The sequence below is a fragment of the Mesoplodon mirus genome, assembly GCF_964341445.2.
Source record: "Mesoplodon mirus genome assembly, chromosome: 8".
NCBI classification, from domain to species: domain Eukaryota; kingdom Metazoa; phylum Chordata; class Mammalia; order Artiodactyla; family Ziphiidae; genus Mesoplodon; species Mesoplodon mirus.
Genome location: NC_138984.1, coordinates 51,273,909 through 51,294,487, shown reverse-complemented (window position 1 = coordinate 51,294,487; position 20,579 = coordinate 51,273,909). Strand labels below are relative to the sequence as shown.

The window sequence follows — 20,579 nt, the reverse complement described above, 5'->3', positions numbered from 1 at the left end:
AACTGGGAAAAGAACCAAATTTGAAGTGGCTAACTAAAAACAAGGCCATACATGATTGGCAAGAAGTTAGAAACAGATCCAGAGAAAAAATAGGAAAGGAGTAGGGAAGACATTTCTAGGTGAGGAAAAAGGACTATCAAAATCAGAGAGACAGACAACAATGATCTGCTCAGCACTTTGAGGAATCCTGACACTTTCATCTACAATGCTGAGTTTTACTTCAAAACTAATGTCATCTACTAGCCTCTTTCAAACTAATGATTCAACTAACTCCAAGACATTAAACCTACATAAATTTGTAGGTATAATACAGCTATGCAAAGAAATTAAACTGGAAATGCATCTTCAGAATTTTCATGGGAGTAAGAAAACTGAAGGAAAATTCTTGCTGTCAACTGTATGTTAAAAAAAAAAGCGTAGATTCATACAAAATACTGTATTACTAAGAAGTCTAACTCCAGGCTTCCCTGGTGGCACCATGGTTAAGAATCCTCCTGCCAAGGCAGGGGACATGGGTTCGAGCCCTGGTGTGGGAAGATCCCACATGCCGTGGAACAACTAAGCCCGTGTGCCACAACTACTGAGCCTGCGCTCTGGAGCCCGCGAGCCACAACTACTGAGCCCGTGTGCCACAACTACTGAAGCCTGCGTGCCTAGAGCTCATGCTCTGCAACAAGAGAAGCCACCGAAATGAGAAGCCCACGCACCGCAACGAAGAGTAGCCCTCACTTGCCGCAACTAGAGAAAGCTTGCACACAGCAACAAAGACCCAATGCAGCCAAAAATAAAATTAAAAAAAAAAAAAGTCTAACTCTCATCATTCAAAGAGAACAATGGGCCAAGATTCTAATATCCTGGGTTTTAGCTCTAGTTTTGCCACTACTGCTACCAAATGGCTTACTTCATCATATCATTTCTCCAGCCTCAATTTCCTTATCTATAAATAATGAGGATACCTGTAAATTTCCTTGATGTGCTTAGGAACTAGCCCTCCCTCAGAGAAGCCATAAAGGCAAGACTCTAAACCAAAACTATTTCATTAAGAACTATTTTTTTAATATACCATAAAAGACATGCCAAATTATCACAAAATTCCTGTAGTATTTCTCTCATTAAGAGGCTAAATTATAATAATATAGCTAAAATTTATTAAATACTATGTACCTAAATACTCTTTACAAAGTAACTCATTTAATACTGCACTTTTACAGGTAAGAAAACTGAGGTACACTGAAGCTGGTTAAGTAACTTGCCCAATATTACACTGTAATTGGCAGAGTTGGGATTAGAACCCAAGCAATCTGATATGAGTATAGACATTCTCAAATACTAAACTTCACTGTCTCTATACACTATACTGAACCTAAAAACTACAATGGATCAATATATTCCTGAGTCTCTATTCACTATTCTGAATCTAATTAATGAGTTCTCTGGTTCACAATTAGATAAAACCATGCATAGCTTTTACTCACATCTCATTATAATTTTCTTTCTTAAAAGTAGTTTATCACTCTAACTATCCACCCTTAAGCTATCTCATATGCCTATTGAAGCACCCCTAAAAACCAGCTCTTACCTTGCTATGGGGTACAAATTCTTCCATCATCTTCTTTAAAGGGTTTTCATAATCCACAATCATCTGACCAAGACGTGGGTATTCTCGGTCACTTAAAACAGACATATCAAATATCACTGAGTTGTAAGCCATAAAATTAATTGGGAATTTCACACAGATTTTTATAATGCAGGTTTACCTTGCTCCATGGGTCATTTCATGTGCGTAGTTGTATAATCCAATGATTGCCTTCCTTTCTTCAATTCGAGACAGCAGTATCATTAGTGTTGTATACGTTATGATCAAATCTAAGTAGTTCTTTGTTAAATCAAAGTTTACAGTCTAGGGAAAAAAAAACATTAAGTTCAACTCCTTCCTATTTCACAAACTTTTAAGCACACACACAAAAATCTTCATGGCAGCTACTGAAAGCTAATAATTTTCTATAGTTATTTGTTTTATCCCCATTTCTGAAATTCTATCTAATTCCTTTCACCAAAAACATGCCTAAAATTTGGGAGTTATAGATAATAGTTTTGTGTTTGTGACACAATTTTATGGATGAAACAGAGTCTGTGATCACCCTATTCAAACTGTTAACAGTTTAAAAGAATAACCAAAACCAGAAAAATAATAAACATGAAAGCAAATTTCACTAAGCAAGAAAAAAGGAGTATTAAATAAATAAATAAGTTCACCATTAAGTCAGGAGACGTTTTTCACTTTGACTTCCTATATCTAGAAATTGACTTATTAAGAAAGATTTTTATCAAGTATGCTTTTTATAGAGAAAAGGATTACTTGTGTAACCTTTTAAAATTGGGCCTATTAAAATAAATACTAAAATTAACAACTATTTCCGAATATGTATAAGATTTATATTCAATGACAATCAAATAAATAAGCGAAAATATAGTATAACTCCTTACTTTAAAAAATACGAGCCAAATTAACAATGCTGAAACTTTATATACTAATCATTTAAATTTTCTCTAAAGAAAAGCATTTGATTCCCTTAGTTCTACTAGAAACAGACAGAAGAATTGGAAATTTTTCTGAAAATAATACTTACAATATCAAAGAAGACTTGGCAAACATCAATAGTATTCAGCAATTCACAAACATGGTCCTGAAAATAAAAGTTTATTTAAACCTTTTACCTATATGAATACTACTAAATTCAGAAAACACACACAAATAAAATGTATTTTGAATTTTTGTTCTAGAAGAATTCTAATTATCTACAAGTGACAGAACAATTTATATGATTAACAAATATCAATCTATCTCTGAAATGTTAAATTCTATACATTAAAATACATACCTTAAATTCCATAACATCTACAAATGTGAAGTAATATAATGCCAGATTTTTCAGAATCTCTGATTTTTCTTTCTGTAGTTGTGCAAGCTGTTGCTGTGAAAACAAAATTAGAGTGCATTGTTTACTGAGAACAAAATTATTTAGTTTTACTACAAACTATCTTCTTTTATGATTGCTAAATGGAAGCACAAGCTTTTAGGACAATATTTCTAGATGATTAAGGCTCTTTTAAAAAACCAAAATACTTGAGACAGCAACTGCTAATAGTGACCAGCAACTGACATTGTGAGGCTATAAAACGAATCAAAGCAGATTAGTACCAAACTGCACTACTATTAAGGAAAATCGGAAAGTGTTAGGAAAAAATAATTATCAAATGAACTCTTTAAAAAAACTAAAAACAACTCAAGAGCATGACCACATTACTAGAAGTGGGAGAAAAGAAGGTGAAAAACATTATAATTTACACTACAAAAAACAAGATGCTTTATAAATTTGGAACTTACCAAAAAGAACATCCAGGCAAAGCCACGTTACGCATGCAAAATAAAATGTAGATACAAACATAAAATACAGTAACGGTTCCCTGACCAGATCCACAAAACACAATAATACATTAAAGAAAAGCAAAAACCAAAACAACAAAAAAGAAATGAGAAAGAAGCAAAACTAGAGTTAAGACACTGGTAAACATATGAAGAAGGAAATGTGAATACAAAAGACAAATATTATTTCAATCAACTGTATTATTAATTTATAAAAGTCCTAAGTTTTCTCTTTAAAACAACTATTAATATAATTTCTGAAAGAATCCAGCCATATTTAACATCATATATCATAAGTCTGCCAGAATTCCAGAAAAACATCTAGAACCTATCTGATACTCTGAATGTAGTCTATAGAATAGAAACTTCCACATCTTCCACTTCTGTTAGAAGAGCAGAATCTCAGGCCCACCTCAAACCTACCAAATCAGAATCTGCCATTTAAAAAGATACCCAGGTGATCTGAATGCACATTAAATATAAAATAATTCACCTAGAACATGAGAAAACCAGAAAATATGAGAAAGTGATTCAAAATATCAAACTTGCTATCGAAGCCCATACAGTTTTGAGGCCCTCAATCAGTTCTTACTTATACCTACACAGGAGTGTTGGGGGAGAGGTGCCTCTACACATAATTGTATTGAACCATTATGATAAGTCAGAAAATTTATAATAGTGAGCATAACATCAGGAGATTAAGAAAACTATTAGAAGACTATTTAAAAAACAGCAAGCACAGCATTCTGGTAGACCCAACTATTATAAAGCGCCCTAGACACGGCAGTCCCTGAGGACATGTAAAAAAGCGTAAACGAAGTATCTCTACTTCCCCTGTATACCAGGCAAACTGAGATATATACTTATAGTGATGTATGTAACTGTTCTAGCTTTATCTGTGGGAGTAGTTGACTTTATTTTGAACAATATATGTTTCAAAACAATTCTATATTTATATGCACACTTTTAATCATTACCACTCACAACATCAAGCAGACACCTTTTTAAATGATTCTGTTTCCTCAGATTATACTACCTTTACCTTGTTCAATAACATTAAACATTTACAATTGATGTCTTAATCCTTTCCCCTACTTTTCAGTACTTTAAATTTGAACTTTGCAAGGTAACAGGTGAAAGTAAACTCATAATATAATAGGATAAAAAGCAAAAGTATAATTTGGTTGCTACTGGGTTAATTATTAATAGTGCCTCCTTTCAATTTCAGTGTCGTAGTTTGGACAAAAAATGACACAGTCACCACCTTATTATGGGCCTTAAGGATCTTTTATACAAATTCTCATTTTGCATATTAAGAAGCTAATGCTCACAGAACTTAAAAGAATCTTCCCAAGGTTATATAACTACTTAATATGACAAGGCCAGGATTAGAAATTTCATATCCATGCTCCTAATAAAGTGTTCTTTCTACCATTCCACATGCCCCCCATATTCCTTTTTAATAGTAAAATCTCATTATGGTCTCAATTTCTCATTCAATTTTATTTCCCCCCAAATTGTATGTAACTAGCCTCTACACTGGCTAAAACAAATTTACTGAACTAAAGGATATCTGAGTTCAAAATAACTACTCAAGTTTTTAAGACCGTACATAATTTGGTCCTAATTTACGTTTCCAATCTAAATTTCCCCTACATCCATTCACACACTATACACAGTAGCCAAAACAAACTATTCACTATTTTCTATACACATCTCATGTTTTCTTTACTGTTTCCTCTCTTGAGATGTCCAAATTCCACCACTCATGTGTGTCCAAATCCTACTACTCCTAAACTACTCAATTTAAATGTTGACTTTCAAGAAAACATCCCTGACTGAACTTTTTCCCTCAATGCAAATAACACCTCCCTACTCTAAATGTGTATAATTTCTAATAATATCACTTTCTACCTTATATCAGTTACCTCCAACACTATGAGACAGTGTATCAAACTCCACAGCCCATATCAAACAGCTCTGCACATAAAGAAGTACACAATATAAACATCTATCAGATGAGTGATCAGGACAATTTTAAAAGACCTTTATATGTCAGTGTCAGATGACATGTTTTAGCAAGTGACACCCACCTCTTACTGTGAAATCACGGCTAATACCCCCATTATCAAAATGGGAGCTGATGTGGGCAGTTTAGCCAAGATAATATATATGAGAACACTTTACAGTGCCTGGCACCCAGGAGCTGCTCATTAAATATTAAGTGAATAACAGAAGATGCTCACAGACCACTTCTCCAAAATAAGCAAGAATAAAGCTGTTTTAAATAATCCCAATGCTACTCACAGTGCTTCTAATAAGACCTGATATTAACTGAGCATGCTCTCTTTGTCAGGCAGTGCTCCAAATAACATACAAGTATTTCACAAAATCCCCTCAACGTCTCTACAAATAGTTACAATTATGTTCCCTATTTAATGAAAATAAATTCTATAAAGTTCTGCATGAAAGTTCAACTATAACAACAAAGAATAAAAGTGTCTACAACTCCTGGGCTTCAGCTGCAAAAAAATGTTCCATTTTAGTTTTTAAAGTGAAGTAGAGCAGACACTACCAAAAAGTATTTAACTTCTAGGTTCAACATCCAGAACAAGTTTTTTTTCCCATTATCTCTTTGTTTTATAGTAAATAAAAAGTAGGAAATGGTTTAAGAATATAGATCAGTAATAGATTGTTTGATGCTACAGAACAGAACATTAGAAAAGTACAATTTTGAGAAATCATTCTATCAATATTCGCTAACACTTTAAAAGCATATAATGGATACAGGGGTTAACTATATGAGCAAAATACCTGTACAATGCTTTCATTAAAGCTTCTAACTGCGGATCATTATTCTTAAATTTTAAGTAAAATGTGTAGAAACAAAATAAACAGGATAAATAGCCATGCAGATCACAAAATAAGATCATATCTTTGCAATGAAAGTTCTTGGTAATTAATCTTTGTACAATTAAGCATTTTCTACACAAAATATAAGTATCTAAAAAACTGATTGAAATTTAGTATTTACTAGCTTTCATTCTTTCAAAGAAAAGATACTAGCAAATTACAATAAGGAACCAATGACTAGGAGAGCTAACTCACAGATTTTCAACATAAAGGAAAGTGACTGAAGTCCTTTACTCACCCATTTCAAATATTCTTTCATCATCGAAACTGCTTATGCATAATAAATTATTTTTCTTGACCTAAACTATGCTAGTATTTTGTTCCTCTTAAAAAACAACCAAGTTTGGTTCAGGGAAGGCTTTGTTCAATTTCTTAGTATGATATTCTAAATCAGGCTTTTCTTTCTTTTTTATTTAATTTTATTATTATTTATTTATTTATTTTGGGGGGCTAAATTGGGTCTTCATTGCTGCATGCAGGCTTTCCCTAGTTGCAGCGAGCAGGGGCTACTCTTTGTTGCGGTGCGTGGGCTTCTCATTGTGGTGGCTTCTCTTGTTGCTGAGCACGGGCTGTAGGCCCGGGGGCTTCAGTAGTTGCAGTGCAAGGGCTCAGTAGTTGTGGCTTGCATGCTCTAGAGCGCAGGCTCAGTAGTTGTGGCACACGGGCTTAGTTACTCCACGGCATGTGGGATCCTCCCGGACCAGGGCTTGAACCCGTGTCCCCTGCATTGGCAGGCGGATTCCCAACCACTGTGCCACCAGAAAAGTCCCTAAACCAGGCTTTTTAAAATAAGAGTGCTGAGAGGCTATTTGTGTAAACCTCTTTTAAGGAACTGCCCAGCCACCACTCTACTCATCAACACTCATGTGGAATACTAACTATAGTACGGAAGCCTCCTAACTGATCTCTGTACTTCTGCTCTTGCCTCTTCAGTCTTCTCCATGTAGCAGCAGGAGAGTGGACATTATAAGGTAACACACTACCCTGAAGAGATGATTCCAATGAAGGTTATACAAGATGTTAACACTGGGTGAAGGGTATACGTGAACTCACTGTATTATTTTTGTTTTAGTCTAATATTATTTCAAAATAAAGGGTTTTAAAAAAGTTTTAAAATAGTTTCCCATCACACTTAAAATACAAAGTCCTTACCAAAGTCTCAGAATAAAACCTGAATAGGACCCCTGCCTGTCTCTACAACTTCATCTCCCCTCATGCTCCTCCAGCCTCTCTCAGTAGTTGTCATATTGGTTTGCGTGCTATGTTCACCAAATAAATTCACCAAGGTTGGTCCCACCTCTGAGCCTTTGCACTTGCTCTTTATCATGTCTGGAATGCTCTTCTCTACTTCTTCACATAGCTCAGTCCTTCACTTCACTTCTCTTCAGAGAAGCCATTGTTGTGCACTTACCTAAAATAGTCTTCTCACCCACGTTACTCTCTTACTCCTCATCCTGCTTTCTATTTCTTCCTACCACTCATCTCCAAATAAAAGTACATATTTATTCACTTTAGTTGTTTGTTGTCTAACATCCTAATTTGAATTGAAATTCCAGAGGCAAGGAGGTTTGTATTATTTCATGCTATTGTATCCAAGGTCTAGAATACTAGCACACAGTAGATGCACTTTAAATGAATAAATAAATGATCTTCAAGTTTCTCAACATAAGTCATAGAATCAACTTTTAAATTGTACTAATTATCAATGAATGCAATATCAGGTATCAATTCATGTCTCAAATGAGTTTATGTATCCTAACACAGAGTGGTGATTTAGTCCCTTGAATAAATCCCTGTTGGATAAAATACTTCATTATGTCCTTACAGGATAAGAAATGAGAAACATTTAAAGAGAATGACATATTCATATCAAATATAAGCAAATCTCCTAAGATTATATGAAAATCCAAATTAACACAAAGATTAGTCATTTTTAAAAAGGTTCATGGGACCTTGTCGAACTTTCATTTTATTATATACAAATGATTCTATTGGCATTCAATATTTCATAAATGCATTTTTCTGAGCGAAAGGTAGAAAATAAATTTTAGGGAAAGTTATCCTAACACTTGCCTAGTAAATAAGCATTACTGAATGTTTAATATTTGTTACTCAACTAAATCCTCATGATAACTTTGCAAGGTTCATTTTTTAAATTGTGGTAAAACATAACAAAGTCTACCATTATAGCCATATTTTATAAGTGTGCAGTTCACACGTACAAATATATCTGCATTGCTGTGCAACCATCACCCACCTATCTCCAGAATTTTTTTCATCTTCCCAGTCATGGTATATTTTTATCCTCATTTTCCAGATATAGAAACAGACTAGAAAAGGGTAAGTTGTTAATCCAGGTCAATCAGATTTCAAAGTTCAAAACACCTCTTCAATACACTTTAAAATTCAAGTTGCCACACCATGACAAAAGTAGTATAGGGATAAGCAAAGCTAAGGCTATTTTCTTCTCAGAAAATACTTCTATTTAATTGTAGCTTCATCAATCTCACAGATTGAAGCTTCTAAGAACTCTAATTCAACCTCATCATTTTATATACTAAAGTGATCTTTTTCAAGTTTATATTGTTGTCATCTGTTTAAATTAATTCTGAAAAGCAAAGAGTTTTGTTTTTTAAAGAACAGAAAGGCAAAAAAAAAAAATTAAAGGTTTTATGCATGCCTCTTTGCAATAGGACTTTACTGTTCCTCTCATCAAGAGATGTAGTTTATTTTCCCACCCTCACAATCTCAGCTGGCCTTGTGATTTGCTTTGACCAAGAGAAAGCAGCGGAAATGATACTCTTAACTTACAAGGCCTTATAGCTTCACATTTTGTTCTTTTTTGGAACACTGTCCTAAAGTGTCATGTGTGAGAAAGCTAACATATCCCACAGAAAGAAAGGTTCCACATCCTCTATCCCAACAGGCCCCATGCCCCAACCACCCACCAGATGAACGCAGCTGTGACCTAAGGCTGGTGAGACCAGCAGAGGAACTGCCCAATCAACCCCAGAATATGAAATAAGTTGTTGTTGTTTTAAGTCCATTAAGATTTGGGGTGGTCTGTTATGCAGCACTCGGTAACTGAAACAAAGATTAATATAAAGTTCAATAAAAGAAATTAAAATAATCTCTATTTCACCACCTGAGCACATTAACTTGCACCAGGAAAAATCTTGGAAGTTTAACTAAGATTTCTGGTCACAAGATGGTTAAATTCATGCAAACTGATGAAACTAATTTTATCATTAGTACCAGAAAAGCACTAAATATATGCCCCAGTATAGTGTGGTCGGTCAGATCTAACATCTTTGTATGAAAGATATCACACTGTGTTAACGAAAATATAATTTACCTCATATAATGGTACCATTTTCCATTATGAATGAAAATGTAAATGAAGTTAGTCCCTTTACACTCAATTTTAATAATATTTTTTAAAAGTCTTTCAGATATGTGATTAGCTTGCTTTCACAACCTGGGTACAGAGAAATAAGTCAGGCTTTTCTTACTGATTAGATATCATAATTGTAATCAATTATACTGAGCTAATTATGTCAAGGTGGCCTCAGGTGCTACTGACATGTGCAAGGTAACATGCCAACATTAAACAGTCCTTGCTGGCTATACTTTTTACTTTTTAAAGTTTTTATTTCTCTTCCTATCAATTACCATTTGCTCATGATGAGAATACCCTTTAAGGTACAATGCATTAGAAAATATACGTGTTAACAATTTTACCTAAGCAAACTCAACAAGCTTGGGCACAGTGAGAACCAAAAAGCTTATTTCTGAATAAACTTCATTTTTTATAAACTACCATTTCTGGTTGCTCAAAATCATTGGGTTTTTACAGGTTTACTGAGGTATAATTTATATACCATAAAATTCATTCATAGTAAGTGAACAATTAAATAATTTTAGTATATCTACAGAGTTGTGCAACCACCAACCCTACCCAGTTTTAGAACATTTCCATTATCCCAAAAAGTTCCCTTGTGCCTATTTACAGTTAATCCCATTCTTACCCCCATCCCTAATAATTACTGATCTGCTTTCTGCCTCGATAAATTTGCTTTTTCCAGACAGTCCCTATAAAATGAAATCAAATAATATATAAGCTTTCGACATCTAGCTTCTTTCATTTAGCCTAATGTTTCTGGAGTTCATCCATGCTATAACGTGTATTGGTAGCTTGTTTCTTTTAATTGCTAAACAGTACTCCATTAAATGCATACATTACCAATTTACTTTATTTATCAGTTGATGGGCATTTGAATTATTTCCAGTTTTAAGTTATTATGAACAATGAATGCTGCTATAAACATATCTATGTGTGGACATGTAATGTACTTCCATTTTTCTTGAGCAGATTCCTACTAGTGGTATTGCTTCCTAGCTCCCAGATGTGATTCAGAGAGGCTTGTGATATGAAAAGTAACCTCTAAAAAGAGACAAGTTACTGTAATAATATTATTCATTCATTTAGTTAACAATTATTTAGTTAACAATTATATTATTCATTTAGTCAACAAATACCCCAACCTGATATTATATTGTCAGACACTGTTGGAAGAGCTGGGGATAAAACTATGAATAAAATGATGACCCTGCCCCTAAATGAGCATACAATCTAGTGAGGACTGTATATCTAGATATACAGGTAACTCTCACTTTTTTTAGATAAATATCCAGTTTTAGAATCTGGTTACACCACACTAACTTCTAAGTGTAAGGTTCAAAGATGGTGAAAAACTACAATGATTAATTCCCACCTTCCCTTCAAGACAAAGACCCTCACCAATTTGTAATAACATGAAAGAGGTTTATAAAAAATTTTTAAAAACTCACACACACAATAGTATGAGAAAGACCATAACAAGAAAGGTCAGAGCTTCTAAGGGTGGTGAAGATGAGAAACAAGATGGGGAAAATTAAAGGAGGGCCTAAAACTCAGAGAGCACTCAGGGATTATTTTTGTTAATTGATTACATACTGACAGAGAGTGGTGGCTCATATTAAATTGCCTCAATCAGTAGGCCTGTAAAGAGGAATAAAGTTTATGCTTAAGCTGTCTTGACTTCTTTCTGGCCTTTTTGGACATCTGTTGTTCTTGGGAGATTTGGAGATAACGTGAAGTGGCATCAATGGAAGAATACTTCCCACTTGGTATCTCTAATACCCTCTTAATACCCTACCTTCATCAATTCTTTGAGCTTGGAGGGAGCTCCTATTCATTCACCCTACTAACTTTTTATTGAAACACACCCTCTCCTGTTCGGTTTCCTCTTTTGTTCCATCATTATATTACTCCCTTGTCCCTCTTTCCCTCTATCATAATTACCTGATAAAACCCACAGCAGGAGAAAGCCTATGTCTATGCTGACTCCATCTCAACCTGAATTCACGATCATTAAATATAACTGAGTAGCAACATTATGCCATTTTCACCATCAATACACTCTCCCACTCTCCTCAGGATTGTTCCACTCCTTCTCCTCTCTCTCAATAATTCCTCTTCAACTTGATTCTCAGCTTAATGCTAGCCTGAGCCCTAGGCTTATATATACAATTGGCTACTCAACATCTCCACTCAGACTTCTAGTAGGTCTCTCAAACTTAACATATCTAATATCAAGCTACTGAGTACTATCCCTTCTATACTCCCACCCCAAACCAGTTCCTCTTGCTTCTTCACTCCAGTAAATCTTGATATTTCCTCAATCCAAAAACCTTGGGGTCTTAAATTTCTCACTGTCTTATATATCCCATACCCAATACATTGGCAAATACCGTAGGCTCTATCTTCAAAACATCCAGAATCTGAACATTTCTCACCTCTACCACCCTAGACCAAGCGACTATCAGCTCTCCTCTCAATGACTGCAAATTTCCTAACCAGTTTGTTTTTACTTCTGTTCCCCTGTAGACTATTTCTCAATCCAGCAACCACAGTGATCATAGGTATATCACTTCATTCCTCTACCACTCTTATCCAATAACATCTCAACTCAAGAGTAATTAGCCAAAGTCCTTACTATGTCCTAGGAAGCCGTATCTCATCTGTCTACCCCTTCAATCACTGTCCTCATCTCCTACCACTATCTCCCAGTCCCTTTCCCCAACCACTCTGTTCTATTCATAATGGCCTACTTCCTGTTCCATGAACAAGACAGGCACGCTCCTGCCTGAGCCTTTGCCACTGCTGCTCCCTCAGCACAGAAGGCTCCACCCCCAGCTCACCTCACTCCCTCCTATCTTTAAATCTTTTGCTATACTGCCTCCTCTTCAGTAAGGCCTTCCTCAGGTCAAGTAAATTGGCATCTTCCCACTATCACTCTTTGTTCTTTTTAGAACTCAACTCTATATGGCATTATGTGTTTTTTTGTTTGTTTGGGGTTTTTTTTGGTTTATCTCTGTCCAGCAGAATGTAAGCTCTACAAAGCCCAGTGACTTGTTTATTTACTGCTGGATTCCCTCTCCCAGAACAGGACTTAGCTAACAGAAGGCACCCAGTAAATGTTTTAAATAAATAAATGAATAATAGAGAGGACTATGAGAACATACACAAGCAGCACTTAACCTAATTTGAAAGAGTTAGAAAAAGCTTCTCTGGAATGGTGACATCTAAGGATAGACCTGAAAGACAAGTAGAAATTATCCTAGTGAAAGAATATGGGAGAGAAAGATCGTTCTAGATAGTAAAAACAGCATAAACAAAAGACCCAGAGGCAAGAGAAAGAATGGCCATGAAAGTGTATACTCTCCCAAAATAAAATATTTCTTTAAAAAATAAAGCAATTAGGGCCTCCCTGGTGGCGCAGTGGTTGAGAGTCCGCCTGCCGATGCAGGGGATACGGGTTCGTGCCCCGGTCTGGGAGGATCCCATATGCCGCGGAGCGGCTGGGCCCGTGAGCCATGGCCGCTGAGCCTGTGCGTCCGGAGCCTGTGCTCCGCAACGGGAGAGGCCACAACAGTGAGAGGCCCGCGTACAGCAAAAAAAAAATAAAAAAATAAAAAAATAAAATAAAGCAATTAAATATATTTCCCCATTTTCTACATTCTATCCTACACCAGACAATGAGGACTAACACAGTATACTATCCTATATGTTCTTGGCCAAAGACCATTACTGTACGTATTTAAAACATTTTTAGCCAAGATGAGTGAGTGCTAGGAAGAACAAAAGAAAATAAGTATTTTACAACATCTGTTATTCATTCCCTTATAGTTTCTTTCGCTGTCTTCAATTTTGGATCTTGGCAAATAACTTTTAATTTGACAACAGGTAAAACCAGACTGGTCATGAAAAACAATAATAAGATACCATGTCAAAGGTACTCAAAAGGATACCAGGTTAAGAATGGCTAAAGGCCCCTTCAAAGAAATGACCAAGAAAACAAAACCTAAAGATCAACAGGTGATTAGGTACTGGTAACACCCTTTGCTATTATGAAGGAAATCATTATCACCATTGCAGCCAAAAGGATTGGCTAACAACGTTTGGAAGATAGCTGAAAAACTGGCAAGATATAACTTCAGGAAATTTGAAGAAAATGGATAAATGATTACAAATGGCAGGAATGCATCTCCTTGGGGACTATGCTATGAAACCCCAGTATAATGCTCATTGGCCATTTCATTTGCAGAAAAACTGACAGCATCCTTGAGCTGAAGAAGGTATTACTGCAGTTTAGTATGATTAGAATATAGAGTGGGCAAGATTCACAACATAAGGTGATTTTAAAACAGATGTGTTTTGGGATCATAAGAACCACCCTTGGGAACATGACAAAAGCTGAAAACTACATTCACACAAGAACTCCGTACACAATTTCAGGGGATTTCCAAACTCTATGAAACTCAGTGTGAAAGTTCAGGTGAAATCCATTACACTCAGGACAATAAAGAGAAATACATCCCAGGATGAGAGCTATGCAGCAGGCTTATGCAAATTGTCAAGAGGGAAGTTAGAAGACAGAGGGTTAGAGGAAAGTGGGCTCCAGAAAAAAAAAAAAAAAAAGCTTACAGAAAGGTGGTACGATTATTAGACTGGATAAATTTTAAAATTCTATAAAGGCACTTAACTAATTCAAGAAAGTCAATGTATCTATGTAACAAATTTAACTGTGAAATATTCTGGAAGAGAGAATCCATTTCACTTTGATAATAAATATATGATATTACGTATATGAAAATACATATAATGTAAACATATTATATTATTTGGACTTATAAGAAAGTGCAAAGTGTGATAATGGAGTGCAGCAATGCAAACCGAACACTCAGGTCTTTATTAATTTTAATTTTTAGAATCAGCATATAATTCAATCTCAGAACACTTCCTGATTACAGAACCAAAGGAAAGCATTAACAATTTTGACAACATAAAAGTATAAATGACCAAGGGTAAGAGTACAAATATAAAGAATTATACTATTTAAAGTTTAAAAAGGAAGTAACCAATGATCCAAAAATGTTAACAAAAAAACTATCAAACATCAGGAAGAAGGGAGAGGGTAAATGAGGGGAGGAAACTTAATGAGCTAAATCTTCATATTTTGTAGCAAAGAATTAATAGATCCTGTCTAAAGTTGGCAAATGAATATATAAAAGAATTAGCCTATTCCTTATAGTTCTGGAGGTAACCTCCAGATATACTAAAAGCAGAAGTTCCCCCTGAGAAATATGACCAGGGTGGGAGAGAGTGGGGTAGGATTACATACACTCACTTTTCATCCTAAATTCTTCTAGACTATTCGATTCATTATCATGTATTCATGTTAGCATGGTAAAAATTAAAAATAAAAATAAAAAGATTTAAACCAGTTTAGGTAGGTCATTAGTGCTGATGCAATTCCCTGACATCACTTGACCTATTTCAAATACTTTTCAAATATATCAAAGCAAGGCTTAGTTGTTTCTTCTAATGAGGGGTTCATTCTTATATTTACTTTCTTTATTCAAGCCAGAATTAAAGACTATTACATGTAGAAGAGATATTAACTAAATGTTGAAGATACATTTTTAAAAGAATATTGATACAAGTTAGTCCTCACTGTATTAAAATTCTTTGAATTTTGGTAAAGTTTAATTGGTCAAAACCAATATTTCTTAAAGTTGCCATTAGGATACACACACATACTTCTTCACAAAAGTACATCATCAAAACTCTGTTACAGGGCTTCGCTGGTGGCGCAGTGGTTAAGAATCCACCTGCTGGGGCTTCCCTGGTGGCGCAGTGGTTGAGAGTCCGCCTGCCAATGCAGGGGACACGGGTCCGTGCCCCGGTCTGGGAAGATCCCATGTGCTGCGGAGCGGCTGGGCCCGTGAGCCATGGCCACTGGGCCTGTGCGTCCAGAGCCTGTGCTCCACAACGGGAGAGGCCACAATAGTGAGAGGCCCGTGTACCACACACACACAAAAAAAGAATCCACCTGCCAATGCAGGGGACACGGGTTCAAGCCCTGGTCCGGGAAGATCCCACATGCTGCAGAGCAACTGCGCCCACACGCCACAACTACCGAGGCCGCATGCCTAGAGCCCGTGCTCCGCAACAAGAGAAGCCACTGAAATGAGAAGCCCACGCACTGCAATGAAGTAGCCCCCACTTGCAGCAACTAGAGGAAGCCCACGCGCAGCAACAAAGACCCAATGCAGCTAAAAATACACAAATAAAATAAAATAAATTTATATAAAAGAAGTTAAAGGGGTTTCCGAAGGTTCTAGTTTAGGTAACCAAGTGAATGGTGATGGCTCAAAACAGAACACGGAAGAGAAACAAAATGGAGGATAATCATGCATTCAACACTGGATACAATATTTAGTATTTAGCTTGTGGAGCTGTCCAAAGGGTAACTACAGATAGTATATTACTAGATAGTATAGTATCTAGTATATTACTTGGTTGATAGTATATTACTTAGTTGAAGCCATGGAAGTAAAATGTTTTCATACATATATACTGCAGGGTGTGAAAAAAAAAGGTCATTTAGAAATACCCACATTGAAAAAGCTGCTAGAAGAAAAGCCAGTAAAGTAGACCAAAAGTCAGAGAAGTAATATAAATAACAGCTTCCATTTTTCAAAAGCAATTTGTTACACAAATCTGCTAAGTGCTTTAGGAGATATTAAACTGCTTCTTAAGATTGGAATTATCACCATTTATTTATTTATTATTTTATCTATTTTTTAATTAAATTAAATTAATCAATTTATTTATTTAATTTTTGGCTGCATTGGGTCTTCGTTGCTGCATGCGGGCTTTCTCTAGTTGCGGTGAGTGGAGGCTACTCTTTGTTGCGGTGCGCGGGCTTCTCATTGCGGTGGCTTCTCTTGTTGCAGAGCACGGGCTCTAGGCACACGGGCTTCAGTAGTTGTGGCATGTGGGCTCAGTAGTTGTGGCTCACAGGCTCTAGAGTGCAAGGTCAGTCATTCTGGCGCACGGGCTTAGTTGCTCTGTGGCATGTGGGATCTTCTTGAACCAGGACTCGAACCCGTGTCCCCTGCATTGGCAGGCAGATTCTTAACCACTGTCCACCAGGAAAGTCCCTATCACCACTTTAGAGATAAGCACAAAGAGACCTTAAGATGTTGAATGATCTGTCCAAAATTATTCAGCTAAGTGGAAAGACCAAAATTCAAATTCTGATTTGTTGTCCATCCTCTTAACCAGTATACTACCATCATAATGGAAGCCATGATAAGACAAGTAATGCCCATTTAGAGACTAGGAACGAGTAAGTTTTCTTACCCTTTCCTTCTAACTCCTGACTAAACCACAGTGATGTGTCAAGAGCCTCCCCATCCTCATCCCCAATACCACCACCCCACCCCCAGAACACATTTATGTTTTCAGGAAGCTGGGACTCTACTAAAAATAAAAAGTACAATTATTTTTATAGCTAATAACATAATGAAGTTTTTTTTAAAAGTGCCGGTAAGTTTGAATCCTGACATAGTTCTAAGACAATGTTTGAATAAATGAAAGCTAGCTAAATTAAATCATATCAGTTAGGTTCATTCACTCATCATTATTTAGTGCCTCTTATCTGCCAAGCACTAGGGATAAAATGGTGTCTAAAAACAGACTCTAATGCTGTATCTCTGAACAAACCTTACTGCAATGACGACACCTTTAGAGTTGCTTTATTTTGTCTTGCCTTGAGTGACATTTGTAAGCTACTTAAATAAAAAATATAATTTATTACATAGTATCTTGTAATACTGTGCTCCTTGAAAGAGGAAATAAACAATATCTATAACACAAAATATTCCTCTAAGTCTGAAAGCTTAATTTCAAATTATTTCAATAATGGCCTGTATCTAAGTCCAGAATCCCTATATTATTATTGTGCCACTCTACTCACAATGTCTTCATTCTTAGGGCGTTAAGATCTAATTTAACATATATAGGAGAGTAATTTATATCATTTCCCCCTTAATTTGGGAATCAAGTCCAAAATTCTGTACTAAAATGGACAATAAAGAGGAAAATCCCATAATGACACTTTTGTGCCAGATACTTTTACTGTTTTAAAAACACAAACTAGCTTTTCGATGTAAATACAACATAGGAAGAAAGGGGGAGGGAGATTAAGTTTTTTAAATTTTAGAAAAAAAAATTTCTTAAGAAAAGTTTTAACATACACCTGAACATTAGCTTTTAGGATTTCTTGGGCAAAACAATTTTTACCTGTCTATAAAATAAGGAGTCTCTACTATTTTCTCCATCCAGGGAAATAACAGATTTCCCTCTATATGCTCATAAGAAACCTATGAGAAACAAATCATAAATCCATTTGACAGTTACACTTTCAAAATAACGGAAGATATCATGTTATAGACAAATTAGATACTCTCTCAGCTCAGAAATGCTTTCCTTAATCTAAACTAAATAAGAAAATCTATAAAGTCTATTAAAATATATAGCCTGGCACATATTAGACACTCAATTAAGTGTCTGTTATAATTATAAAACTGGATGGCTTTTTTTCATATGAATTTTACTTAGTCAACCTGCTTTGAAGCTTATAGGGCATTTAGTTCAACACCATGACCCAGGAAAAAAGCAGAATCACATTCCTTGGTATAGACTCAGGGACCCTAAGTCCAGAATTGGGGGGAAAAGTTTTTAAGTTTGTAACTGGTCACAAAGGGGCCTAAGCAAGACAGTAAAAGTGACTCGACAGAGTCCAACATCATCACTTACTGAAGCCATGTTAGTAACCAATTCTGCTATTAGTTGGCACTGCCTTCCTTCGTTGTATACTAGATATCTAAGTGCTCCCAACTTCTACTGGATTTAAAAGTACAGAGGAGCTGGAAGCAGGAGCAGTTACTAAACAAACAATCAAAAATCAACAACTTTTTGGCTACAAAATAAGACTGGCTTTTTTGTAAGAATCTTATTTTAGAAACTTGAAAGCAAAAATTTTGCTGAATTTTTCACTGAAACAATCTTAATTTTCGTGACTGCCTTTTCTGAAATTGGGGACAAGTGGTGCTTGTATAACATACATCAAAACAAAAAAGTGCTAACCAGTAATCTTCTTGATCCCTGAGATAAAGTAAGCATGCTCTGAAGCACATATTTATACAATGGCCCAAAGAATAAGAAAAGAGTAAGGAATAAGAAAGAAAAAAACCAACTGTGATATCAATACCATTTCTTCAGTGTGCTTTAGTAGCCAGAAATCTGCAAGCTCCTATCAATACAAGATGCTACTGTCATTACCTGTCCTTAAGCTTCTATTAACTATTTCTCTAGAATTAAAAATAACAATAAAACTAAACTCCTCACTTCTCATTTCCTAACCTAAACTGGCTAGGAACTTCTCAAAGGATTTTAGCAGGCCCAAATCAAAACTAAGATCACAAAACTTCCCAAATACTCAAAAACTACGCAGTGCTTCAGCAGGTTAAAAAAAAAAAAAAAAGAATAGCATTACATAGAATAGTTGTAAAGACCATATGACAGAACTCAGGTTTTGCAAACAAAACAACCAGTGTACATTCTACAAGTAGTCATAACATTCAGCAACGTTGTATAATTGATTTTATAGGTTAAACATAGAATTATCACATGACCCAGCAAATCCACTCCTAGGTATATATCCAAGAGAAATAAAAAACATATGTCCACATAACTTTTACACAAATATTCATAGCAGCATTATTCATAATAGTCAAAAAAGCAGAAACAACTCAAGCATCCATCAAGTGATGAACGGATAAATAAAATGTGATATACCCACACAATGGAATATTTTTTGGCAATAAAAAGAAATGAAGTACTGATACGTGCTACAACTTGAATAGACTGAAAACATTACACTAAGTGAAAGAAGCCAGTCAAAAAAGACATGTTATTTGACTCTATATAAAATCTCCAGGATAGGCAGGCATACAGAAAGCAGATTCATGTTTGCCTAGGGCTGGGGGCAGGGGAGTGTGGATGTTGGCAGGAGTGATTGCTATTGGGTCTGGGCTTTCTTTGGGGGATGATGAAAATGTTCTAAAATTGATTGTGGCATTGGATGCACAACTGTGTGGAGATACTAAAAACCACTGAATTGTATACTTTAAATGGGTGAACTGCATGCTATGTAAATCAAATTGCAATAAAGCTGTTATTTAAAAAATCAATTTTGTACTGCAAAAGTTGAAAAGGTAAGTAAAACTATTAAAAAACAAACAAGCAAAAAAAAACCCAACAGCATTATTGTAAACAGCTTGCCCAGCAAATCAAGAACAAAGATTCTCCATTTATTCTTTAACAAAAAATTTTACTGCTATGAAACAGTGAATATATATTTAATCAGTTCTCGCTAATTTTCTAAGAAAATGCTCATTCTCACTCAAAAATTTACATATATATGTATATAAATTAAACTGAAAAGATTCTCTGAAGAGCTCATATCACAGAGATTTTGAGCCATGAGAAAGAGAAGCATATATGAAATTAAATGTAAGACAGATTTTATTATAAAATCTTTTTAATTTGGAGTGAGTATATAATCTCTCAGATGAGTTAGCTAATTAATGTCGATAACTAAAAAAGAGTCCTCCACACAAATAACAGTGTTCTTAAGGATGTGTGCTTTGAATCACTCACTTGCAATCAGGAAGTAATTGTGATACCTTAATACACCAATGATAAAACACAATCTTCTGTGAAACAAAGAAAGACTTATATTAACCCATACTCACAAAAAACATAAAAACTTTTAAAAATTAA

General features: G+C 35.3%; 1 protein-coding gene across 2 annotated transcripts in view; it reads right to left on the bottom strand.

The window, feature by feature from the left end:
• Nucleotides 1-20,579, bottom strand: part of NCKAP1 (NCK associated protein 1) — a 98,579-nt gene that overhangs the window by 60,459 nt on the left and 17,541 nt on the right. For both annotated transcript variants that reach the window (XM_082629844.1, XM_082629845.1), the window contains exons 3-6: nucleotides 2,883-2,975; nucleotides 2,631-2,687; nucleotides 1,758-1,900; nucleotides 1,580-1,670 (exon numbers count right to left, since the gene is read on the bottom strand). In XM_082629844.1, coding sequence (XP_082485970.1) covers nucleotides 1,580-1,670; nucleotides 1,758-1,900; nucleotides 2,631-2,687; nucleotides 2,883-2,975 — 384 coding nt within the window. The remainder of the gene's footprint in view (nucleotides 1-1,579; nucleotides 1,671-1,757; nucleotides 1,901-2,630; nucleotides 2,688-2,882; nucleotides 2,976-20,579) is intronic.